The 26040-nt window shown below is 38.7% G+C and overlaps 2 protein-coding genes across 5 annotated transcripts in view; one reads left to right on the plus strand and one right to left on the minus strand.

Moving 5' to 3' along the window:
- AFF4 (ALF transcription elongation factor 4) overlaps positions 1 to 23984 on the plus strand; it is a 93674-nt gene extending 69690 nt beyond the window's left edge. For all 4 annotated transcript variants that reach the window (XM_025994916.2, XM_025994918.2, XM_072731772.1 and 1 more), the window contains 11 exons: positions 59 to 976; positions 3887 to 3975; positions 4572 to 4812; positions 10120 to 10214; positions 10811 to 10874; positions 10989 to 11125; positions 11386 to 11457; positions 12575 to 12668; positions 13459 to 13502; positions 14746 to 14966; positions 18163 to 23984. In XM_025994916.2, coding sequence (XP_025850701.1) covers positions 59 to 976; positions 3887 to 3975; positions 4572 to 4812; positions 10120 to 10214; positions 10811 to 10874; positions 10989 to 11125; positions 11386 to 11457; positions 12575 to 12668; positions 13459 to 13502; positions 14746 to 14966; positions 18163 to 18290 — 2103 coding nt within the window. In that variant the 3' untranslated portion in view covers positions 18291 to 23984. The remainder of the gene's footprint in view (positions 1 to 58; positions 977 to 3886; positions 3976 to 4571; positions 4813 to 10119; positions 10215 to 10810; positions 10875 to 10988; positions 11126 to 11385; positions 11458 to 12574; positions 12669 to 13458; positions 13503 to 14745; positions 14967 to 18162) is intronic.
- A 611-nt stretch (positions 23985 to 24595) lies between these two features.
- On the minus strand, positions 24596 to 25611 carry LEAP2 (liver enriched antimicrobial peptide 2). The gene is made up of 3 exons (XM_025994919.2): positions 25456 to 25611; positions 25170 to 25309; positions 24596 to 24877 (listed from the first exon to the last, which is right to left on the minus strand). The coding sequence occupies exons 1-3, from the start codon at positions 25510 to 25512 to the stop codon at positions 24841 to 24843; spliced, it is 234 nt and encodes a 77-aa protein (XP_025850704.1). The 5' UTR covers positions 25513 to 25611; the 3' UTR covers positions 24596 to 24840.
- Positions 25612 to 26040: the final 429 nt, after the last annotated feature.

Consider the following 26040-nt stretch of genomic DNA (forward strand, 5'->3'; position numbering starts at 1 on the left):
AGGAGGGAGAAAGCTTCAGTATCGAAAAAAAAAAAATACTTATTTCTCTGTTTTTCAGCCTGAACCACCACCAACAAACAAATGGCAACTTGATAATTGGTTAAATAAAGTGAACCCACATAAAGTGTCACCAGCTTCTTCTGTGGACAGTAACATCCCGTCATCTCAAGGCTATAAAAAGGAAGGCCGAGAACAGGGCACTGGGAATAGCTATACTGATCCAGGCGGACCTAAAGAAACAAGTTCTGCTACTCCTGGACGAGACTCCAAAACTGTACAAAAGGGATCAGAAAGTGGGCGCGGGAGGCAGAAGTCCCCTGCACAGAGTGACAGCACAACACAGAGGAGAACTGTAGGCAAAAAACAACCCAAAAAGGCTGAGAAGGCAGCCACTGAAGAGCCCCGGGGAGGCCTGAAGATAGAAAGCGAAACCCCCGTAGACATGGCTACCAGCATGCCTTCCAGCAGACACAAAGCAGCCACCAAAGGCTCAAGGAAACCCAATATCAAAAAGGAGTCCAAATCTTCCCCTCGACCATCTGCAGAGAAGAAGAAATACAAGTCAACGAGTAAATCTTCCCAGAAATCAAGGGAAATCATAGAAACAGATACCTCATCCTCAGATTCGGATGAAAGCGAGAGCCTTCCTCCTTCCTCACAAACTCCTAAGTACCCTGAGAGTAACAGGACTCCCGTGAAACCCTCCTCAGTGGAGGAAGAAGATAGCTTTTTTCGGCAACGAATGTTCTCTCCTATGGAAGAGAAGGAACTTCTTTCACCCCTCAGTGAGCCTGATGACAGGTATCCACTTATTGTGAAGATTGACCTGAATCTTTTGACCAGAATACCAGGAAAGCCTTACAAAGAAACAGAGCCACCCAAGGGGGAAAAGAAAAATGTGCCAGAAAAGCACACAAGAGAGGCTCAGAAACAAGCCTCAGAAAAAGTTTCCAACAAAGGCAAGAGGAAACATAAGGTCTGTAAAGGGTTTTTGTTGTGTTGTTTTTAAACATCAGAATCTGAAATGCAATGGAAATCTCAGTAAGCCAGAAAATACCTGATTGAGTCATAGCTATGAGAGAAAATAGAGGGTGAGCCTAAGACTCAGGGGAGGCTACAGACAGAACAGTCTCTTACGGAGCCCTGAGCCTCTACCTGTCTCCTTTACTGTCTAATCCAGTAAGAAATGAGCCAGTGCTTCTCTTCAGTGTGTGTGTGCTGGCCAGGGTGGAGGTGAGGGTGAAGCAGGGATTGCAAAGTGGCCTTCACAACACTCTTAACATTTTGATTTTAAATATCTTTAGTTGAGGGGCATCTGGGTATCTCAGTCTGTTAAGTATCTGTCTTTGGCTCAGGTCATGATCTCAGGGTCCTGGTCAGGAGCCCCTGCATTGGGCTCCCTGCTCAGCGGGAGCCTGCTTCTCCCTCTCCCCTCTGCTCATGCTCTCTCACTCTCTCAAATAAAAAGTCTTTAAAAAACCCAAAACACTGGGATATATATTTTCCAGGTTGTCACAGTTTTTAATACTCTCTTCTCTTTTATACCCAGGCCAAGTCACACTTTTTAAATTACTAATTGCAGCTTTAAAATTGACACCAATTTTGACACATCCTTAAGAACTTCACCAGTCCTCTGTACATAGCTTTTTTCCCTTTTTGAAAACCGATGTCTACAAGTTCAGAACTAAACACGTTGGCTCACACACGGCCAGCACTTGTCCTTAAATTCTTCTGGAATGATTTGAGTTGAGAGGTGAAGCTTGGTATATATTTAAGATCAGCCTTTTTAGACTTAGGAGATGAGAAGACTCACACATGTCTCTGTTAGGAGGATAATGGACAGAGGATGAAAAGATCTGAATAACTCACATGTGTAGATGGAGATTCTTTGGGGAAAACACCTTGATCTTTCAGCTCTAGTGAGAATTTTTTAGAGGAAATTTTAATGATTTGTGTTGAAGAATAGTATGATTTCTCCTGGTGAATATGACTGTGTAATACCAAGGTAGTGAGCACGTGGACTCAGAGCAAAACCTCAATCCCAGATGACCTTGAAGATCTCATAGTAGAGGATAGGAAGAATAAAATATTTTCTTAAAAGGAAGTGAGGAGGAGATTTTTCCTCCTCTTCTTAAGACCACAGTGCAATGTGTGCAGACAATAATGTATATTTGACAAACTAGAATAACCTTTTTTTTTTTTTTTTTTTTACTTAAAAAATTGGAAGATTTTTAAAAATTTGAATTTCAAGAAAACTGAAGCTTACTACTTTGGGCACTGTAGCGAATGAGTTTCCATTATTGTAGTATGGGGAAACTTTTTCAACCAGTAAGTTCAGGGCTGCTACCCCTATTAAGCTACAACCTCAGACTGCTGGACTTGGTTATGTGATTTAACTTATAGGATTACATGAAGTGAGAGCTTATATATGATGGACTCTGCTCTTTAGAAAGCTAAGGTACTTCTTAAAGAATTAAGAAATGGTCCTTTTGTGTTTGAAAAGTATTACATATTCTTTGTAAGATTCTATATAATACAGAAATACAACATAGAATGTCCTTTTTACTCTTTGGTAAAATTGTCAGGGGCAGTTTCTGAAGATAAAGCAGATGGTACTGAGAGGAGTCTCACCCAAGGGTAATGAAGGATGATGTAGATTCTTTTGTCTCATGTTTTTATGTGTCTACTTTTAATAATTTGTGTAGGAGAACAGATTTTTTGTCATGGCAGAATGTTTTAGATTCTTGGGCCCTGAAGTTTAAAGCAATAGGAAAAATTAGGATCAATCAAGAAAGTAGCTTTGGCAATGATGGCTCACAGCTTTTGTTTCAGCAAAAAGAATTTTTCAGAATCATCAAGCTTGGCTATAATAAAAAACATGGACAATAACAAGTATTGGTGAAGATATGGAGGAGTTATATTTTTAATTACAGTGCTGATGGGAATATACAATGATATGTAGCTGCTTTAGAAGACAGTTTTGACAGTTCTTCAAAAAGTGTACTTGTATGACCCAGCAATTCCACTCCATTCCACTTAGGTATATACCCAAGAGAAATGAAAACATGTCCACACAAAAAAACTTATAGGTGAATGTTCACAGTAGTATTATTTGTTTTATCCAAAAAGTAGAGACAACCCATATGGTCATTAACTGACGAATAGATAAATAAAATGTAACATATGCATACAATGGAATAGATTCAGCTATAACCACGAATGAAATCCTGATACATGCTGCAGTATCCATGAACCTGAAAAATATACTAACTGAAGAGAACCAGAGACAAGAGTCCACAAATGTGATTCCATTTATATGTGAAATGTCTAGCATATGCAGATCCAAAAAGACAAAATACAAAAAAAGTTTTTAAATTTTTAAAAAAGACAAAATACATAGATTAGTGATTACCAGAGTCTAGGGGTGGAAGGAGTGGGAAAATGCCTGCTGAAGGGTCCAGGTGTCTTACAGATGATGAAAATGCTCTAGAATTGTTTGTGGTAATGGTTGTACACCTCTGTGAATATAGTAAAAGTAATTGAATTGTGTACTTTTAAGGAGTGGATTTTATTGTATGTGAATTATATCTTAAGTATAATTTCACTCATCCCCAGAATCATTAGGATGAAAAGATGTCATTTTAAAGATTATAGGAAATGTGTTTCAGTGTTTGGGCTCTGTTTATCTAAAATAGGAGACTTAGTCTTGAAACTCAGTTTACTAAACATTGTTTAAATGAATTATTTCACTTCACATTTATCTTCTTTCTGAACCTTATCAGGGATAAATTATTTGAGGGTGACTCATGCTGGAAACTGAAATTAGATGAATAAAAAATCAACCTAGTAGTTTCTTTTTTTTTCTGTTTTTTTTTTTTTTTTCCAGAACGAAGATGATAACCGAGCCAATGACAGCAAGAAACCCAAAACAGAGGACAAGAATTCAGCAGGTCACAAGCCATCCAGCAACAGAGAGTATGTCCCCAAAACATGTTACGTGTGTGTTAAAATGTGTATGTTGTTTGCCACTGGGTACTTTCTAATGTGTTCTGAGAATGTTCCTCTCAGTAAGTGTATGTCATATGCATGTATACATTTACATAGACCAACGAGATGGGAGCTTTTGCTGTCAGCTAACAGGGATAGAAAGTTTTTAACATTCAGTCTCTCCTTCCTTTCTTCTTGTAGTGAAGTAGGATTGAGTAGAGGCTAAGAGTTCAAGTAAAGCTTTACCACTTTCTGGTTAGATGACCAGCTTATCTCTATCTGTCCAGAGGCCAGTTTCCAACTTCGGAATTTCCTATCTTCATCATTCCTCTTCTCATTCACATAACCAGGATTTATGGAATACTTGCTGTGTGGCAGGCCAGCATTTAGGTGCTGGGTGTACGTACAGCCAGGGAGTGGAAAACAGAGATGATGTCTGCCCTCAACTTTGTTTTGTAGAAACCATGTGTCCTCATACTCAGGGAGAAACAGACTTGTTTTGAGAGCAAAGAGAAACAGAAAAAAAAATCTATCACCCCTATATGACTTGGTGGAAAAGTGAGGGCATTTGTTTGGTTTGGCAGGTCATCTAAGCAAAGTGCTGCAAAAGAAAAGGATTTGTTGCCGTCTCCTGCTGGCCCCGTTCCTTCAAAAGACCCCAAACCAGAGCATGGCTCTCGGAAGAGGACTATTAGTCAGTCATCATCATTAAAGTCCGGTGCTAACAGCAACAAAGAGAACAGTGCGAGCAGCAGGAACAGCTCCTCCACATCCAAGCAGAAGAAGACTGAGGGGAAGACCTCCAGTAGCTCCAAGGAGGTCAAGGTGAGGCGTTGGGACTCTGAGCCTTCTGAAATACTCTCATTGCCACAGGAATTCTCCAAGGTGACACTGCTTTGACAGTCTTGTAAAGCTCTCATTAAATTTATAGACCTGTGCATTTTTGCTCTCAGAATGTCATAATCTTGATAATAAATGTATGGGGTTGGTCTGAGACTGTAAAAGCAATGTTTCACCTGACCACGTGCATACTAATTAAGACAGAAACCCTTAATTGGAAAAGTTGGTTTTGGAAGAAAGTAGTTGATACTGATCTACTTATAAATTACTCCAGTTGTTAGGATCGAGTTGTCTGTGGCTTGAAATTGGCTTCAGATTCTTTACAATTAGATTTTACAAGCAAGCGTATTACACAAAGTGAGAAAGTAACCAATTTGGCTTAGATTCGTGAAAAAGAGAAAGTTCTTTAGCTGAGGTAGCACCGGAACTATTTCCAGGGCATGATCATAATGTAGAGGAATATTCTTCATATTTATGGATGGAAAATTGGATCGCAGAAGCTTTTTCAGGGGTCTGTTTTATTAGATTCTCACCCTCGCTTTGTTTACTCGGTTATTTGCATTACTTTCTAAACCGTTTTGATCAGGAGCAAACACTCTGACAAAACTAGGAAAATACGTAGGTTTTTTTTTTTTTTTTTTTTTTTAAGATTTTATTTATTTATTCTTGAGAGACAGAGACACAGGCAGAAGGAGAAGCAGGCTCCATGCAGGGAGCCCGACGCGGGACTCGATCCCGGGTCTCCAGGATCACGCCCTGGGCGGAAGGCGGCACTAAACTGCTGAGCCACCCGGGCTGCCCGATTTTTAAGAATTCACTGGGTTATTTGTGACTTGAGTAAGCAAAGTTTTGAGAGTTGAAAAAAATTGATCATTAAATATATTTACTCATGCTTATTAAGTTGATTTTAATTATGAACAGTGGCTCAAATTGAGATATACAGATGACTTTTTCTCCAGGTAGACACCCTTCTCTAGTAGCTTAGAGAGTTAGTTCTAGTGTCCTTAAGGAACTTAAGTGTCCTTGTGGTCTCTTTGACCATCCTATTTCTGTGTCTGCTTGCTAATTGGCTTTCTCTATTTTTCATCCTTTACCTGCAGGATTTGAGGGCTGAATGCTCATTTCTTGAAACTTTCTCCCTCTCTCTCTCTCTGTCTCTCGATTTATTTATTTGAGAGAGAGAGAGAGAATCCAAGTGGGGGCAGGGGAGAGTGAAATTCAAACAGACTTCCTGCTGAGTGCAGAGCCCATTATGGGGCTCAATCCCACAACCCCGAGATCATAACCCCACGCTGAAATCAAGAGTCAGAGGCCTCACTGAATCACCCAAGCACCATCCCCCCACTCCTCCGCTTTTATTTTTTTTTTATTTTTTATTTATTTATTTGTTTACTCCTCTGCTTTTAAATGAGCTCACCTGTTCATTTGGCTTTTGCGATCTCACAGGTAAAACTGTCTCCCTTTATTGGCTTGTCAGGTCCTTGAAAGCAGGGATTTGTATCTTGTTCTGGGTTTTCTCCATTGTCTAACTTACTAGGTAATCAGGAAATATTTGTTGGATCAAATGTAGTTATTTGGTACTCTGTTATTGACAATATAAAATATAGGCACTGACTACTTTGATTTCAACATCTTAGGGCATGTAACTGTTAGAATTTTTTTTTAAGATTTTATTTATTTATTTATGAGAGACAGAGAGAGAGAGAGAGGCAGAGACACAGGCAGAGGGAGAAGCAGACTCCATGCAGGGAGCCCGACGCGGGACTCAATCCCGGGTCTCCAGGATCACACCCTGGGTTTAGGCAGGCGCTAAACCGCTGAGCCACCTGGACTGCCCAACTGTTAGAGTTGTTAATGTTAGTTTCGGCAGTTTCCAACTTAGGCAATTACATATGGGTTTATTAAGGAAGAATCTATAATTTAGTTGGAAAATATGTTTTTTCTTATTTTAACTAAAGAAAAATTAGATAATATGGAAAACCAAAATTACATATACTTTTTATCTTATGTTCTCTGCATAGTCATATTATCAAATATTCAAAATATGTTGGCATAAGGTTGTTCATTACAGTCTTTTTTGCTCTTTTTTCTTTTATGCTCTTGATATCAGTAACATTTCTACTTATATTCCCCTTTTGTTCTTTTTTTTTCCCTTTTATTCTTAATATTAGTTCTGTATGCCATTTGTCTTTTTCCTTGATCAGGCTCATCAGAGGCTTATTAGTTTTACTTGTCTTTTCAAAAAATAGCCTTTTTGTTGATTCTGCATGGTTTATTTTTGTTTTCTGTTTCATTAATTTATTGTCTTGATGATTTCCTTAGTCTTTCTTTTTGCTCTACTGTTCTATTTAGTGACTCCTAAAAAGATGGATACTTAGCTCATTAATTTTTAAATTATATATATATATATATTTTTTTTTAAGATTTTATTTAATAGAATGAGAGAGCGTGAGCAGGAGTGGGGCAGAGGGAAAGGGAGAAACAGACTCCCCAGTGAGCGGGGAGCCTGATACAGGGCTTGGTGCTGGGATCATGACCTGAGCTGGAGACAGATGCTTAAATGACTGAACCACCCAGGCAGCCCTAATTTTTAAATTAGTTTGAAGCCTTTTTTTCTTTCTCTGATGTAAGCGGTTAGGCTGTATATTTTCCTCTAATTACTGCTTACATGCATCCTAGAAGATTTGGTGTGTTTTTAGAACTCCATTTAAAATCTTCCCTAATCTCCAGTGTGATTTCATCATTGACCCAAGAGTTATTTAAAAGCATGTTGGGCAATTTCCAGACTTACTGAGATTTGCTAGTTGTCTTCTGATTAATGTTTCTACCTTAATTGCATTGGAGCTGGAAAATAATTTGTATGCTAGCCATCTTTTGAAATTTGTTAAGATTTGCTTTATGATGGTATAGTATATTAGATGGTAGATTTTGTAATGTTCTATATTTGCTAGAAAAGAATGTATATTCTGCATATATTATAGACAGGGAGGGAATCTTTTTTTTTTTTTAATTTTTTTTATTTATTTATGATAGAGAGAGAGAGAGAGAGAGAGAGAGAGGCAGAGACACAGGCAGAGGGAGAAGCAGGCTCCATGCACCGGGAGCCCGACGTGGGATTCGATCCCGGGTCTCCAGGATCGCGCCCTGGGCCAAAGGCAGGCGCCAAACCGCTGCGCCACCCAGGGATCCCCAGGGAGGGAATTTATGTAATTCAATTAATCATGTTTTCAAACCTTTATGCTGATATTTTTGGTCACCTTGTCCTCTTGTTCATTTTTCCACAAACACAAGATTTGTCTATTTCTTCTTTTAATTCTGCCAATTCTTTTTTTTAATTGAGATATATTGGACATACAACATTAATTTCAGGTGCACACCATGATTCAATATATGTATGTATTGTGAAATGACCACTGTGTAATTTTAGTTAACCTCCTTCTCCACACAGTGGTTTTTACATATCCCATGCATATAATTTTTAGATAAAATGTGTTAAAACACGTAGACAAAAAGCAAAACAAAACACGTAGACAATTTTTAAATGTATGCTTAAGAACTTCAGTTTTCCTTCAGTAAATCTAAACTTAGGCATTTGTGGAAGTACCTAAAAAACATAGAGGGAAAGCTGGCCTAGTAATGTTACATTCCATCATAATATGCAGGAAGTCATTGCATAAACATGTATACCTTACCATGAAGAGTTTAGTATTTTCTCAGATCTCAGGACCTTTATTTTCATTCCTTGAGGTAAGGTGCATTGGGTAGAACTGAAAAGCTGTTATCATTTAGGAAAGAAATGGTAGGGGCACCTGGGTGGTTCAGTGGTTGAACCACCTTTGGCTCAGGTCATGATCCTGGGATCCTGGGATCGAGTCCTGAATCAGGCTCCCTGTGAGGGGCCTGCTTTTCCCTCTGCCTGTGTCTCTGCCTCTCTCTGTCTCTCATGGATAAATAAATAAAATCTTTAAAAAAAAAAAAAAAAGAAAAGGAATGGCAACCTGGTTCCTTTTCAGATTTTTAAGCACAGGAGTAAAATTATATATTAATTGGGTTTTTTAATGTTGAAACATTCATGCATTTATAGGACAAATTCTACTTATTTCTGGTGTTTTATTGTGGGAAAATGTGTATAGGAAAGCAGTTGGAAAGACAGGATCAGTCCCTGCATAAAGGGCTATGTTGATAGAAGATAGAATACAGATTAAGAAAGTGGCTAGCCTTTTAAAATGTGACAGACCTGGATTTAAAAGCCACATTCCAGGAATGCCACTTAAAAGCTGTTTAAACTTGGGTAAGTTACCCTCTTTTGCATTGCTATTTATTCTGTCCCAATAGCAGTATGCATTCCAGAGGGTTGTGGAAGGGTTAACCACTGTGCCCAGTATGCAGTTAACATACTGCCAGGTAGGCAGGCAGTAAGCATGGATTAAGTGTTAGATCTTGCTGTTTTCATTGACCAGTAATTTTCAGTAAATTTTGTCTTAAGCAGTACTGCTATTGTGATAGTAGGTTTGTGTCTTCCTTATGTTTTTATTTATTTTTTTAAAGATTTTATTTATTCATGAGAGACCCAGGGGGAGAGAGAGATTGAGAGAGAGAGAGGTAGAGACACAGGCAGAGGGAGAAGCAGGCTCCATGCAGGGAGCCCGATGTGGGACTCGATCCCAAGACTCCAGGATCACATCCCGGGCTGAAGGCAGGTGCTAAACCACTGAGCCACCCAGGGATCCCCTTCCTTATGTTTTTAAATAGTGTCTGTTTCAGTGTCTGGTACATAGTAGATCTTTGCTATTATTATTATCATTATTATTATTTTTATTTCACACATATGAACCAAGGAAAGAAAGCTTTATTTATTAAAATTTTGAGAACAGGGACAAAGTATTTTCTTTTGTTTTAAAATATTTTATTTATTCATGAGAGACACAGAGAGAAAGGCAGAAACATAAACAGGGAGAAGCAGGCTTCTCACAGGGAGCTCGATGCAGGATTCGATCCCTGATCTGAGATCACGCCCTGAGCCAAAGGCAGGCACTCAACAGCTGAGCCACCCCGGTGTCCCAGACCTCTAATATTAGAATGAATATTTTTGGTTATATAAAGTGGACCCATTCTGTTAAAAGGGTTTTTACATTCTGAAATTTAAAAATTCTGTTACAAGGAAATTAAATACTAAAGGCAGTGGAATTTTGTTTCCTTTTACTGGTGGTTCAAGAAATATTTTCAGTTTAATATTTATCACCTCCGAATTCAACATTTTATATTTTCGATGTTATATGTTTCTTTGGACAGGAAAAGGCTCCAAATAGCTCCTCTAACTGTCCTTCATCTACACCAACTCCTGATGCTTCTAAGCCTCGGAGAACAAAGCTTGCCTTTGATGACAGGTGAGAGAAATGTTTTTCATTTATTGAAGAAATCATCCCAGTCAGCATATAAGAAACTCATTTAAATTCCTATCAGTGACCAGAAGAATTCATACTTGTGTTGTGATCCCCAGAACATTTGGATTTTAATTTGAAAGGCACCCGGTAGTCCAAGTATTGCTCCTTTAACCGAACTTCATGACTCCTGGGGGATGTGAGTAACATGACTTCATGTAGAACCTGACTCCTCCTACCACTGTTCAAGATGGGGGCTTTCTTAAATAAGGAAGAGCAGTGTTGAGGTTTTCCTCCATTTCATAAAGAGGTTATTTCCCTTACCCACATTCCATTTATTCCAAAATTTTCAAACAACTTAGCATTTAATACTAGGGAGCTTGATTTCTGTTTTCCTAAGGTAGAAAATTTGCCAGTTGGCCAACAGGAGTTATGCTCCTAACCCAATAAAAACATTTGTCAGAAAACATGGAACTAAATGTTTAGTGGTAGGTCATCTTCTTTACTTGAGGACATGAAAACTGAGGGATGCTAAAACTAAAATGAACAAGCAATATGAAAATATTTACCATTTTTATTTACTATAAAAATTTACATTGCAGAAATTATTCAGCAGACCATTACTTACAAGAAGCAAAAAAGCTAAAGCACAATGCAGATGCATTGGTATGTAAACATTCTCACATTTGTTTAATCAAATTAACTTAAATTCTCATTTGTTGTTTGTGTTCCCGTAGTACCTCAGTGTATCTCTCATTACCTTTATTCTCCTTTCTTCAGTCTGATAGGTTTGAGAAAGCTGTATACTATCTTGATGCTGTGGTATCTTTCATTGAATGTGGGAATGCATTAGAGAAAAATGCTCAGGAATCCAAATCCCCATTCCCTATGTATTCAGAGACAGTGGAGCTCATCAAGTAAGTGGGAAAACTTGCTGCCCCGTCATTGGCACTATTATTTCTTTGGTTCATTTTGGAAGGGGCTGATAGAGCTGTATACAGTAAAGCTATGGAGGGTCTTAATCCTTTCTTGTCCTGGGATAAGGAGAACCAGATACTTCAGTGGGTATTTTTGCCTTTGTTTAGGTTGGGTTCTAACGTTCTGAGGACTAAGGAAGTCCTAAGATCAAGATGAAGTACTGTGTTTTGTATCATTTGTTTGTTGCTCTAACTCACAGATACACTATGAAGCTAAAGAATTACTTGGCCCCTGATGCTACAGCTGCAGATAAAAGGCTCACAGTACTTTGGTAAGTGTTGTGTCCTAGCCTCTGCTAGATGACCAGCTGTTCCCTGGGAAATTTTGCTGTTTGTGCCCTTCTGAAAGTTATTCTTGAATCGACCTTTCATAACCCAGGCATGAATCTATTCTTGATGGGTAAAGTAGAAAATAAGTCAAAATTCCTACTGAAAGATTTTAGTTGTTGTCAGCTCCGATCCATTATGCTCAGGGCAAAAACATTGGGATCTGACCCTAGAACTCCCAGTGTCCCTTTTCTGGGTTCTTCTTTTGATATCTTGCTCCTTATTCACACGTAAGTGTGATAAGTACCTTTCCTTAGGGAGCAAATGTTGAGCTTGTTCAGAGTGAAGAATGTGGCTTGTTGGCTTGGTCCCAGGGAGATATTATCAGATCATTTGTTAAAAGTATTTATTCTACCTGGCACTGGGTTTAGCAACTGGGAACGTAGCTGTGGATAAACTGACATAGTCTTTTTTTGTCATGGGATCTAGTGTCTGGTGTGAGGAGACACAAATTAAGTCATCACACAAGTATATGAATTCAGTACTTTTGAGAGAAAAATATAGTAACTGTAAGAGTAGAGTGTAGGGACACCTGGTCTTCAGGTAGGGGGGATATGTGCAAGGGCTGGACAGTGGAAAGAAACTGGGAATGACTGAGGAACGAAAGAGAAGACCAGACAGAAGGGAAAGATAGGCAGTGGTGACCATGCAAGGTTTTTGTAAGCCATAGTAAGGTTCCCATATGTCACATCAGAGATGTACTATGCATAGTTGAGTTTCCTAGTTTTTGTTGTTTAATTTTAGATATTTATAATTTGACATAGAGATTCTGCTTCTCAGTGATTTCTTTTAATGCATATGTTATGACATGTTGGTGTCTTGTGGATGAGGTTTTTATTTTTTATTGTCAGCAAATAGAGTGTAGCCCTGAGTCTCTTACCCTCCTTTGGGTGTGCACCATAATAAACGCATCTTGCAGTTTTACCCGAGGGTTAGTGTCATTGACTTTATACTATGTTCACATGAGCCAGTCCTGTATTCTTGCACAATACAAAGGTTGTCTGTGCAGATGTGGCCAGAGTCTGCTGTTCTGGTAAATAAGCTCCCTTTTCCATTGGCTAGCCTGCGATGCCAGTCTTTGCTGTATCTGAGGCTGTTCAAACTGAAGAAGGAGAATGCTCTGAAGTACTCAAAGACACTGACAGAGCACCTGAAGGTAAGTGTGGAAAAGAGGAAGGGCCGTGGCCTAGGAAACAGATTGGTAGTCTCCTGTCCCAGCCCCAGAGTGCCTCTTCATATTTTGCCTACCACCACGAGAGAGGAGCTACTGTTCACTAACTTTCACATGGGTTTGAGATTGCTCGGAATGTTTTTTCAGTGCACATACATCTGATTGTAGAATCTGTGTAGCCATATGCAGGGGCTCTTACTAATGTTTCAGTAGATGTAACCTCTATCAGGAGACCTAGTTTCTACTTTGCAGATAGCCTTCTGTTTTCACTACCACCCTTCCTTAGACTGTTGTATTAGTTTCCTAAAATGTCTAGGTTTTTTTCCTCACACCATCACAGAAATCTTAAAATCTCCCCCTGGTTCTGAGTTAGAGCCCTTCAGTGACTTACTGTTGCTTTTGCCATGTCAGGTATAAACTTCTTACCCTGACCTCAAACCATCGAGGTCTCTGTCTCTTGTTCCTTACCTCTGCCCAAGGGAAGCTGTATGGGTCACGTCCTTTCACAGCGTTTGCATATAGTATGACTCAGGTTTTGTCTGAGTGTTACGCATGCTTTAAGCCTTCTGGAACCCCCAGCTCTTACATCTTTGTCGCACATTTACACACACAGGCACACACTTTGTCTCGCTCTCAATGATTATACTTTGTGTTCTTAAATGTGTAAAGCTTCTTAAAGAGCAGTTTAGCCCATTGCTTTTAAATATATATAGTTCTTCATGAGTAGTGGTTTGTTTGTTTTTTTTTAATTTAAGTACATTTTATTTTTCCACAGAATTCTTACAATAATTCTCAAGCACCATCACCTGGCTTGGGAACGTAAGTAAATTTTATTCTATAAAATATTTTTCTGTGACAATATTACTTGTTTTTGTGTAAAAGTGGAATGGATAGGGCCCAATTTCCAGAAATGGAAAGGTGACACTTTTTTAAAAAAAAATGAAAACCATCTCTAATAAAGTATTTTTTTAAAGTTTCATTTTTTTCTGTTTATTTTTTACTAAGTTGAAAATATTGGTAATGAACATAGTCTTAGAAGGAGTAGAGAGGGGATATTTCACTTGTAGAAATATGAGTTTTTATGACAGCATTTGAGTCCTTCTTAGATTTAATTTCTACAGCTTCTTGGGTTTTTATCAGTGAGCTTTATTTTACTCAAGTCTTGACACTGCCAGAAATTAGTAACAGTGGTGCAGTTATGGTTTCTCCTCCATCCCACATCACCCCCTAAAGAAGGAAAATTACCATGACAGCTTTTTGGGTTGTGATTTTTTTCTGTTCAGTTATTATTTTTATGTTAATTGACTTTCTGTCTTTGCCCTTGTGTATTTTCCTAACCAAATTTATGGTGCTAAAAGTGAAGATAAAAAACTATTCATAACAAATCATTTTTGTCCCCCCAACTTTTGTTTCATTTTCTTTTTTTTTTTTTTTTTATGGCCTTGGACATTTCCACAAATTTTAGTACTGCTGAAATGAACCTGTCAGATTTCAGCATGTATTTCTTAAGAAATATTTGACAGGAAGCTTGAGATAATGGCAGTTGATTGAAAAAGCTGTACCTCTTTGTCAGCTTTGAATAACTTGGTTAAACAAGGAAAGTACCAGAAATAATGGAATTCAAATTAAGATGTTCCTGTCTACCACAATTTTCTTGTGTTAAATTGCAAATTCCATCCAACTTGCTACAAAACAACTTGAAAAGTACCTAGTTACATGCCAGAATAGAGGGAAAGTGTGTCGAGCTGGGAGTGAGGTGATCTAGCTTCTAAGCCTTGGAACTACTGCTATCAAGGTGTGTGACTTGTCATTTCTTTGTCGTCTTTTGTTCTTTTCCATTGCCTTTCATTAAAACAAAGAGTCTAGACATGATGATTCACTGTGGGCTTTAGTGAGCCTTATAAGTACTTACTGAGAAGAAATTGTACTTCTCTGGGAACTCTTCTGGTTTAAAAGAATCTTTAAATTGTAAAAGCCTTCATGGAAGAAGAGCCTGTAGAACATTCGTTTCATCCTATTCACCATATTCGTATGAATAAGCTTCCTGTTTCTCTGTGTGTAGCAAAGCCGTTGGGATGCCTTCCCCTGTTTCTCCAAAGTTGTCGCCAGGCAATTCAGGAAATTATTCTTCAGGGGCCAGTAGTGCTTCAGCAAGTGGTTCTTCAGTGACCATTCCGCAGAGGATCCACCAGATGGCAGCCAGCTATGTTCAAGTTACATCTAACTTCCTCTATGCCACGGAAATTTGGGACCAAGCTGAACAGCTTTCCAAAGAGCAGAAAGGTAGGAAGGTCTCTAGAGAAACTTTGAAGGATGAAACTGTTAAAGGAACTTTTATGATCTACGTAAATAAGAGTCTGATCTGCATTTGGTTTATTATGTAGTCTAGAGTTGGCGGTAAAGAGTTTCCTAATCATCATTGCTTACTGGTCATACTATATGTACTGAATTTAGTCAGAAATATCTTTCACTGTACCAGTGACACACACTAAACTTAAAAATAGCTTTTTCCCTAAGACACATAGGCCTTTGTTCTGGCACGTTAAGTGCAATTCCAATTATAAGAGTAATAAAATACATGTTCTACTCTAGGATGGTAAACAGTAAACTTGGCTTAGGCGTAGGATTATGTGCAGACATCTTGTATATGTGAGATATTTAATATATAGGAAAGCACATTCAGGGGCACCTGGCTGGCTCATTCAGAGAAGCGTGTGACTCTTGGTCTCAAGGTTGTGAGTTCAAGCCCTAAGTTGGGTGTAGAGATTACTAAAATAAAGAAAACTTAAAAAAAAAAAAAAACCAAACACAATCATATTGGATTTTTAAGTGAATTAGAAAACCTATATGATAAAGGAGACCACAAAAAAATCAATTTCTAACCACCAGGGCACCCCAACTATACTGGATTTGAAATTTAAAATAATAAGTAAACAGAAGATCCCAGGTAAAAGTACTATATAAACACCATTTTATTTTCGTCATTGTCAGTAGAGGATGTGTGTGTGTGGCAGCTATTCAGGTAGATCTTTTGTAGAGAAACACGATACTAGTAAATCAAGTGTCTTTTTTTTCACAGAGTGCATTTAAATATTTATAATATAAACAAGTAATCACATGAAGGTGGAAGATTCCTATTCCTAAAGAAGGAAAATAGTGAAAGGTAGAAGAGGAACCCGAACATCTAACAGAAAATCCTGTTTCTCCTTTCCTAAAACTGTATTGCTCGGGGAAAGTTACAAAGCAGAAATTCTAATTAAATCACTCCTGCTTTATTTTCCATTTTTCTCCTTGATGCCAGTTTTCTAGGCTAATTTTTCCTTTTTAAAATATTCTTTTTTATTTTTACTTCTTTGTATGGTACTTTTCAAATGTTGACAACAGGAAAGATAATGGCATAACAATCCCCGTGCACCTTTCATTCAACTTCAGCTTTAGCAACGCATTTTGCTAATCTTGTTTCATCTCGTTCTTTCTGAATCATATTTTTCTCCCCGCCCCCCAGAGTATTTAAAGCAAATATCAGTTATTGTGATGTTTCACCTGAACATACTTAGGTGTATGCATCCTTGGGTGATAAGGATTTTTCAAGAAAGTGATTGCTGTGCCTTTAACACAGTCACCAAAATTAACAGTAATTCCTTTCTCGTACCTGGTCTGCCATCCAGTTTCCCTATTGTTGCAAATACACCTTTTTCCCCCCCTTTCCAGTTCTGTGTTTCCAACAGGATCCAAACATTCCTTCATCAGTCTCCGAAGTCTGTCTTCTTCCTCCAGTTTTTGGTGTTTGAGGGGACAGGGCACTGCACCATTTATTTTGAGGAGAAAATGAGTCATATTGTGATTTGACTGACTCCTTCCTTATAGTATCATTTAGCTTCTCCTCTGTCCCCCTTATTTCCTTCATACTGATAGTTTTATCTTGAGATTTGATTAGATTCATTATTTGAAATAACATTTCGTAGGTGGTCCTCTAGATTGCCAATTATATGATACTATGAGGCATGTAATGAATACTTACCTCTTGTTTAGTGATAGTAAGATTCGACCCCTGATACAATTCAGGTGGTTTCAGCCTCATCAATTTGATGTAAAATTCCCCATTAAACCTTAATTTACGTTTTAGCATTGATTGATGGTCATTTCCTACATCCATTATTCCATTAGGAAATAGGAATTTTCAGAATGCCTGGGTGGCTCAGCCGGTTAAGCATCCAGCTCTTGATTTCAGGGTTGTGAGTTCAAGCCCCACATTGGAGCCTCCTTAAAAAAAAAAAAAAAAAAAAAAAAAAAGGAAATTGGAATTTTCTATTCTGATACTGCATCTGCATTTATTATCTGGAATTCTATAAAGAAGACCCTTTTCTCCTCAATTCCTTGATTGCTTCTTGCATTATTTAGGTAGGCTGAGGTCTTTATCATGAGAATGACACCCTTTTTTCTGCATGTATAAAAACGCCTTACTGTCTGAGTTCTACATGGGGATCAAATGTTAGGATACTGTCATTCCCTCCTCCTCTTCTGCACCCACCTCACGTGCAGATCAACCTATATTTGTTCAAATAGGAAGAATCCTTTGATCTCCATCCTTTACATTTTTTTAAATTTTATTTTTAAAGATTTTATTTATTTACTCACGAGAAACAGAGAGGCAGAGACACAGAGAAGCAGGCTCCATGCAGGGAGCCCGATGTGGGACTCGATCCCAGGACTCCAGGATCAGGCCCCGGGCCGCAGGCAGCACTAAACCGCTGAGCCACCCGGGCTGCCCTCCATCCTTTACATTTTAAAATTATATTCTCTAAAATGTGGGATTTAATTTATCAGTGTTGCATGGTATATGATTACAGAAGAAAGTTTGGGGACAGACTGTCATAAAGGAGCTCTTAGGGATGGAGAAACATACAAAGAATCTCATCGTTTCTTGTACCACTCACTTCTTACACAAAAACAAGACACCTGGGTGGCTCAGTGGTTGAGCGTCTGCCTTTGGCTCATGTAATGATCCCAGGGTTCTGGGATCAAGTCCCATATCGGTCTCCCTGCAGAGTCTGCTGCTCCCTCTGCGTATGTCTCTGCCTCTCTCTCTGTGCCTCTCATGAATAAATAAATAAAATCTTTTTTTAAAAGAAGTACACAGACTGTTTGGAGTAATAGTACAATATAGTACATTGTCTCCACTTTAGTAATGTTTACTGCATACTAGCAATTGATAATTTCCATCAGAAGAATTCCGTTTTTATATATAACAATTCCTAACCATACAGTCTGTTTGAAACATTTCATGATTACAGGAATAATAGAACGTGAAAGAGACTATGGAATGGTTTGTTCTGAAATATGGATGGGCATCATATAGTGCAGGAGGGAGTGGTTTTTTTACTTCATTTGACAACTATTTATAATCTAGACTAAAACTTTAAAAGCAGTGGTTCAGGAGAGTGTGTGCATCATTTAATGACTGTTTTTGATTTTCTAGAATTCTTTGCTGAACTGGATAAAGTGATGGGCCCTCTCATCTTTAATGCGAGCATCATGACAGACCTAGTTCGATACACCCGGCAGGGACTGCACTGGCTTCGCCAGGATGCCAAGTTGATATCTTGAACTGAACACATTCTCGTTGCCTCTGATTTTCTCCACAACACTGTGTCACATCACGAAGGAAAACTGCCATAACATGCCACCTAGTCGACACTAAGAATGAGGAATGGTTTTCTCCTCCCTGGTTCATGTGTTGTTGTTATTTATGACCCAAAGCCATGATGTCAGTTGAGCCCTTTAATATTCCCAATATGAAAAATTATTTAAATGTTTTTAAATCTGCAGCACATTGATAAGATGGTTTTGGTGATCTGTAATAAGATTGAAATTCCAATTGCAATTTATAACTGATCAATTGAAATTCTATTTATTTTAATTTTTTTAAGTTCCCAGATTGGGGCTAGCTTAAAACTTAGTAGTTTCTGCCTATAAATTTACTCTTGAAAATTTAGTGTAAATTTAATGTAGGCATTTTTATTTATGTACTTGGGGAGCTTTGTTACCTAATGTCTTTTTGTGGTAGCTCTTCTAAGAGTAAGAGTGGGTTCATCTAAAATATGGACATGTTCTTTCTACACCTACTACCTGATATTATTTTAAATCTTAACTACAATTTTATTGCAGAATTAATGCTTAGTATTAAGGATACTCTTCTACACATGAAAAATCATTTAAATATGAGAAGATGGCATTCTACAGATAGAAGATGAAATGTGTCTGATTTGATATGCATTATTTCAAGAACTGTGAATGTGTTAATAACACTATAGCAATCACAAGGTGACTATATCTTGCATTTAATGCATTACAGAAGAGGGCAGGCAAACTTTCTAGGAGAAGGATATTTTGTAAAGGGTTTCGTAGATGGACAATCTTGAACTTCATGAATTTTATTAGAACCATGTGTTCTTTGTTGTTGCTAATAATTTGATGGTTAATTGAAAGAGAGTAAGTTACTGTGGAACGAAGGGTGATCCAGCTCCTGAGGGTTGCTGCCTTGATCTCTTTCAGTGATGATGTTTGAAGGGTTAAAGTTCTCTTCAGAATTCTTATTTTTAAAATGTTTTTGCCACACTAGATTATGATGCTCTCATGGGAGCATACAGTGACAAATGCAGGAATGGGCTGGAGCTTTGCTGTGTGTGCTTTTGCTCTACAACTTATGGTTGTAATGCCTGAGGTAGAGATGAAGTTCTTTTAAATCTGTCTTGTACTGACTCCTTTTGTATTATGAAGGCCCTCACCAATGATTTATGTTTCTGATGATATCAGAAGATTCACACTAGGAAAGTACCTATTTGGTTCATTGTTAGCTCTCTTGGGCAGGGGAGGGGAGCAAGAGTAGAGCCGAAGCCAACTCTGTTAGGAGTTGTATTTCAAAGTACCTTTCCCTGTAAGGTGCATATAGGAGTCAAAGGTGAGAAATGTACCCTCAATCATGCCCCGATCATGTGCCCCTATCATGTCTGGTGTGCCTTAAATCTTACCTTTGAATGAAAACTCTATGGATTGTTTACAGATGAAGTTTTACACTAGGACCAGATCACCTGTTACGGTTGGTCTTTGGCAGTAGAAATGTTAAATTCTCTTTTTTAATCTTCGTTTAGGGTCACATAAAGAGGAATTATTTCAGAAAAGTTAATGCTTTGGTTACATGACTTAGTCTGATTGGGTAATGCTGCTCCAAAAAAATAGTTTGTCCTTCTCCCCATTCCAAAAATGAATTAATCCAATCAGGAAAGAAAAAAAAAAGGATTGCCCTGCTATTCATAGATGGTTGCTAAAGCTTGAAATGGGAAAGAAAGGATAGAACTCCCAGGCGCAGTGGTACAGTGAATCCTCTGTGTTTGAGTCTTTTGTACACTTATTTCTGAAGCTTGTGAACCTTCCTTATCCTGGGGCTTCATATTTACATAGCTTTTTCTTTTTTTAACTGTTCTGTACCTCCGGCTGTTTTTGCATGTCACTGGGGATTGGAATCTAGAAATTATGCTGAAGTTAATCTTTTTCCCTTGGAGAAATTGCCTTTGAAATCTTTCTAACTTAATCTTACTAGTATGTTTTAGGAACAGTTTTCCTTAAGAAGACAACTTCTTGGTGATTAGGGTAGTTATTTGGTAAGAAACTTGCCCCTGTTAATCAAGTAGATGTATGTCCTGTCCTTCTCTGGTTGCTCTTACTCTGATTCCTTAATTTGCAGTGATATCTTAGAAATGGATAAAGTATCCTCCGAGCCTTTATGCTTTCAGCAACAGCAGCCAGTGGGGCACCTCTGAGTTCCAGCGTGTTCTAATCTCTTGTGTGTCCTGAAAGGCAGCAGGAGTGTTTCTGGGGTCACACTGATTTTTTGTTAAGACAATTCCCTGCATGTTTTATGGTGCTGTTCTAAGTTAATTCTCTCTAAAACTGTATTAATTCTTATGGAATGAATTTTTTCAAGCTTTTCATTGTGGAGGGATTTTCCCACGGTGGTAATGGGCAAGGGATCAGAATCCTATCCTAAATAATTGAATTTTCAATGTAATAGTCTGTGGAAACACCACTCCCCTTCCTCTGTCCATCTCCTCAAAAGTTGTCTGTGTCTTCATCTGCTCCAGCACATACTTTGGATTCCCCTAATAGGCCACCATTCCTCCTTCCTCAATAGGTGTCTTCAGTGTTCTCGAACCATTTAAAACTGAATTTGACAAGTGGCTAAAAACTTTACTTCGTCTGAGACTTGTACTTTAATAAATAGTTAATTATAGAAATAGCAACTATTTAAAAAAAATCACTCTGTTGACTGCTCTTTCCAACCACACTTGTATGCCAGGAGGCAGCAGCCTATACCACTGGACTTTCCAGGCAGCCAGTGAGCACTTCTGCCCAGCCTGGGCTGGGCTGTGGGGGGCCCTCCCCTCCAAGCCATTCAGCTTCCACTGTCCAGCCGGGGTGCAGTCTGGCTGGGGAACACTCAGCCCAGTTCTTGCCTCAGTGCCACCTTCTCCTGGGCAAGGAGCCAAGAACTAAGTTTATAAGCAACAAGTACTTTAGATAAATCTTCGGCTCTAGTTGCCGAAGAGTGAAGAAGGTTGACCCTCACTGACGTAATTCTCCGGTGCAGAAGCAGTGTAGCGTAACGTGTGCACGTGCCCACACATGCCTGCGCTCTGGGTAGCTCTCCCCCTGGTGGATCCATAGGCACCTGGGCTGCACTTTGCATTCACTTGTGGCTTTACTAGACTCACTGTTGTTGTTGTTTTTTTAATTGTTGTTTGTTTCTTTTTATTAAAGAAAGATTTAATCAGCTAAATCAGACAAGCATCATTTTGTATTTAATGACAGAAACTTTGGGAAATTATCTTCATTGAGCGAGCTTGCATTGTGAAGCAAGAGCCTACAGAAGGCACCTGTTCTGAATGAAAGTTCCAGTTCTGGAGTCTGGCAGCACTGTGGAGCTCCAGAGCAGCCAGTGGTCGCTCCAGTCGGTGATGCCTCATTGTGTAGCGGAGAGGTATGCTGTGCGCTCTTCTAGGTGTGAGGGTATGCAGCTTTGGATTTTAAAATTATGTACACATACACACTTTATATATATGTATGTATGTATGAAAACATGAAATTAGTTTGTCAAAAATGTGTGTGTTTAGTATTTTAGCTTAGTGCAACTATTTCCACATTATTTATTAAATTGATCTAAGACACTTTCTTGTTGACACCTTGAATATTAATGTTCAAGGGTGCAATGTGTATTCCTTTTAGATTGTTAAAGCTTAATTACTATGATTTGTAGTAAATTAACTTTTAAAATATATTTGAGCCCTTCTGTAGTATAATAGGGCTCTTACAGGGTGGGAAGGATTTTCATTTTCCAGTTGCTAATTGAACAGAATGGCCTCATTATGTATTTGAATTATAGGAGTTTGCCTCTGGGTCCCAGGAACATCTAATGGGAATGACTGTTTTAGGCAGATTGTGATGATTTTTTTTTTTTAAGCTAAGTAAATTGGGAAGCAAAGCATTTCACATTCATGTAGACTCCTATCACCCATATCCTCTAATTATGTGGAGCACAGATTTCATTTTGATTTCATGTATTAATGTGTTGGAGAGGCAGAATTTTTTCCAAAAATAAATAATGCTGCACATCTAAGATTGCTATTCAGTAAAATAAAGAGAAGAGATAAGTATCAAACGATTTGGAGTATCCAGAGGAAGAGGCCAAGTTGGTTATGTTTTTTTGTGTGCTTATCTTTCCTGTACTCAGTAATGGAGAAATTCAGTTTAGACTTCTAGACCCTAGACCCAAGCTGGCAAGTGACAGGAAGTAAGTTATCACCAGTAGGTAAAGCAGATGCTGAGTCTCTTCATTTGAACCACATGGTTAATTAAAAAAGAAGTCACTGTCTTTAGAAAAACCGTGAAAAATATCTAAATCTTTTCCTTTCGATGAAATCTGGTCACAGAATAAGAGCATTCGAGTTAAGTCTAAAACAAGTCTTCTAGATGTTTAAGCATCCTGAAATAGCAGCCTAAACATCATGTAATGAGCTGACTTTGGGACTGTCAGCATTGACCTCTCCGTGCCACCTTTGCTCAGCTAAGCATAAATTGCTATTCTTAAAAAAGAAACAAACAAAAAAGCTCTCTAAATGAGCATGGGGGAAAAAAATGTTCCCACCCAGAAATTCTAGTAGTCTGCAGTTTTGACCTGTTACTGCTTCCATGTGGGGTTTCTTTTCAGCTTTTAACCACTGGAACTTTCTACCTGCTATGTTCCTCTCTGGAAAATACCTGTTTGGAAATGCTGCCTTTCATATCTATGCCATGGTTATCCATACTGTTGAGTTTGTTGTTGCTGTTCAAGAAGTGTCCCCATTTTATAACTTGATGCACACACCTGGCAAATCATTGACATGAGCGTTCAACAGTACTGGGGTTGGGGGGGTGGTGGGAGGGCTCACCAACAGAGCTGGCCCAATGGGCAATGCCTGGAAAGGCACTACCTTTGAGGACCAGATGTGAGGTTGGTTAGTGCGGTTATGGAAATTTCTATCTAGCCTCCGTTTTGATGGTTTTAAGAAATTTTGTATATGGAGGATGGAAATGCTTATATATTTATTGAATCCTTTTATCTTATTTGAAATTAAAATTATTTGGTGAATAACAGTTTGATATTTGGGGAGGGTTTTGGAGGGGAAGTAATGTCACTGATAAAATAAAAGCCTTGTTGATTTTACAGAAAGGTACTGTTACTGTCTGATAGGATGCCTTTGTTTTGTACATGATCCAAATCTTTGTTTTACATTTCTTTTATCCAAAATATTTAGGCATCTGACATTTTCAACCAAAATTTCAATTATATACTGTGATTTTTATTTGTTGCAATACATTAAAATTTCAGAGGTACTTTGGGGCTCAAAAGCTAGGATTTCTAAGTATGTGCATTTCACATAATAAAGCTGTTAATGGTGAGCAAAGTATTATATACTAACTAGATTTTTCCACATCTGTATAGTATATTATATGTATTTTGTGGTATTGAGATTATAGAAAGTTTAGAGTGTCAAACATGCGTTTAATGTGTATTTTTAAACAAATTTATGGCAATTAAAATATTTGGAGACAAGGGTATCACATTTCAATTTGTAAAGATCTTTTTAACTCTACTGTGTCATTAAGATGCTTTGTATAATGCCAAACCATAGCTGGAGAAACTAAGTTTAATAAATATCAAATAGATTTTCTGTATTAAAGTTTATAAACACTGTGCTCTTTAAACTTCTTCAACTCTTACTTTGCCTTTTCATGTAACTTCTGTTTTGTATCTTAGTGTCTGCTGGTAGCTACTCTGCTTGAGAAGTCTGGTCCCCCAGTCCACCTCTCATTTTCTGATTACAGAAATTCTGAACTTGCTGGCCATGAGTCCTTTTGCATAGATCACAGTTCGCCCTGTTCCAGCAGAAATCTTCAAAAAGTCTTTTCTGCTGTTCTTGGGGGCTTGGGCTTTTATTGTTTTTATTAAACTAGGTTTCTCGTGCAATTCTCTGCCTTCTCTTCAGTCCTAGATCCTAGATAAACTCGGGCACATCATTAGGTCGCACATGCCAACACTGCCCACCTTTGACACCTCACTGAAGAGTTCTGACACAGCGCAGGGCCAGGATTCAGAGCCACAGCTTGTGAATGTGCCATGGCAGATCACATGGCTATTACTAAACTTTCATCTTTCAGCCTGTCGTCATGTTCTTTGTTTCTTAAATGTTCACTTTCACTGTACTTTGCAGATTGAGAAGTCTGCTATTAGGCAATGCTGGTTTTTTTTTTTTTTTTTTCTTTTTCTGTAACATACAAAATGAATCATTTTCCCCTAAAAAACTTGAATTCCAGACTGAAAATTTTGAGACATTTAATAGTATACATAGAAAAATAAACTCTAACAAAGTTTAGTAATGCATATCTACATAACATTCTAAGAAGAAATGGAAACCAGTTTAAAGCACATATCTGTCTTTAAATATTAAAAATACAAGATTGCTTCATTTAAGTGTCTCCAGCCAAAATGCAGTTAATCAATATTCCATAGAACGGAGCATTGTGGTAGGTAAGTGCTTTTCTCCTTTCCCCTGGTTGGACATCATTCCTGGGCCACACTTAGGGAACAGCGTCTTTTTCTAAAGGAAAAGAAAAGGTGGTTTTTAAGACAATGGTTTAGCAGTGCCCAGAGCCAGCCACCTCTGGTGCATTTCCTTCCTCTGTTTGCTCTATCCAGCCTCAGGACAAACTGCAGAAAGGAAAAGCACCACTCTGGTGGTATCTGTATGGAGCTGTTCTTGGTTCTGCAGTCCTGGGGGATTTGCCATGGAGCTCCCCACTAAAGCCCAGGCAATCGCCAGCCCAGTTTTATTCTTAGGTCTGTGTGTGTGCTGCTCTTTCCTCTGCCCTACTCTCAGGTTTGTAGAATACCTGCACAGCCTCGTGATACACTCAGAATTGTCCCGGCAGGAGGATCCAATGGGCCTTAGGGAAACCCCTCTCCAAAACGGGGTCATTCTCCGTGGCCTTCTCTTGGTTGAACTCAGTTCCATTATGGGGGAGCCATCTACCTGTAGGGTGAAGACCAATCAGCCTCAGGTATGGAAGCACACACCCTCCCACACACCCTGGGAAAAGGATCACCCCCAGGAGGCTGTAGACTCCAGAGCAGAGTCCCCTCTCCCCCAACCACAGTCTTTGCACGTCCATCTCTTACCTGGTTCAACAGCAGCAAGCAGATCATGAGCACTGCAAAGAGTTTGAGGTGCCACATCTTGACAGATGGAGGTTGTTGGAGCCCAAAATCCAGCGGCAGCTCCCACTTCCTTTTATAGACTGAAATTCACTTCTTTTATGGTTGCCAAGTGAGATGGGGCAAAGTTTATATTTGCCATCAGGGTCGATTTAATAAGTTAATGTCTACCAGAAGAATGTGCTCAAGGCTTGCCTTTCAGGCACGTTGTATTTACTGATCCCTCATCTGGACTTTGGATGATTGTGTTGCTGGCTTGGACCCTTTCACCAAAAGTCAGCACAACCCCCTACTTACCTTTGAAAGCCACGTGAAGCCACTGAGGGAAACCAGGCACCTAGCCACATTTTGATTCCAAAATAGCTCAGTGAGATCACTGTAATCAAAATAGAATTCTCATAATGAGGTTGACCCCTTTCAGCCTTGTCTGGGAAAGAAGCACCAATCTCTTGTGTTGTAGGCAACTGGATAGGGCCTTACCTCCCCTCTGTGGGACTTTACGCCAGCCAAGTGTGATTGAACAGTGCCGCAGATCCCCCCTTTTGTATA

Source organism: Vulpes vulpes, chromosome 12 (assembly GCF_048418805.1).
Source record: "Vulpes vulpes isolate BD-2025 chromosome 12, VulVul3, whole genome shotgun sequence".
Taxonomy (NCBI): Eukaryota; Metazoa; Chordata; class Mammalia; order Carnivora; family Canidae; genus Vulpes; species Vulpes vulpes.

What these genes read in the sequence shown, in the direction of transcription:
- LEAP2 (XM_025994919.2), bottom strand. Translation starts at nt 25,512, where the DNA reads ATGTGGCACCTCAAACTCTTTGCAGTGCTCATGATCTGCTTGCTGCTG. An exon ending in GCTTGCTGCTGTTGAACCAG is followed by an intron (nt 25,310 to 25,455) that starts GTAAGAGATGGA and finishes TTCACCCTACAG; the next exon opens with GTAGATGGCTCCCCCATAAT. An exon ending in TGTATCACGAGGCTGTGCAG is followed by an intron (nt 24,878 to 25,169) that starts GTATTCTACAAA and finishes CTTTTCCTTTAG; the next exon opens with AAAAAGACGCTGTTCCCTAA.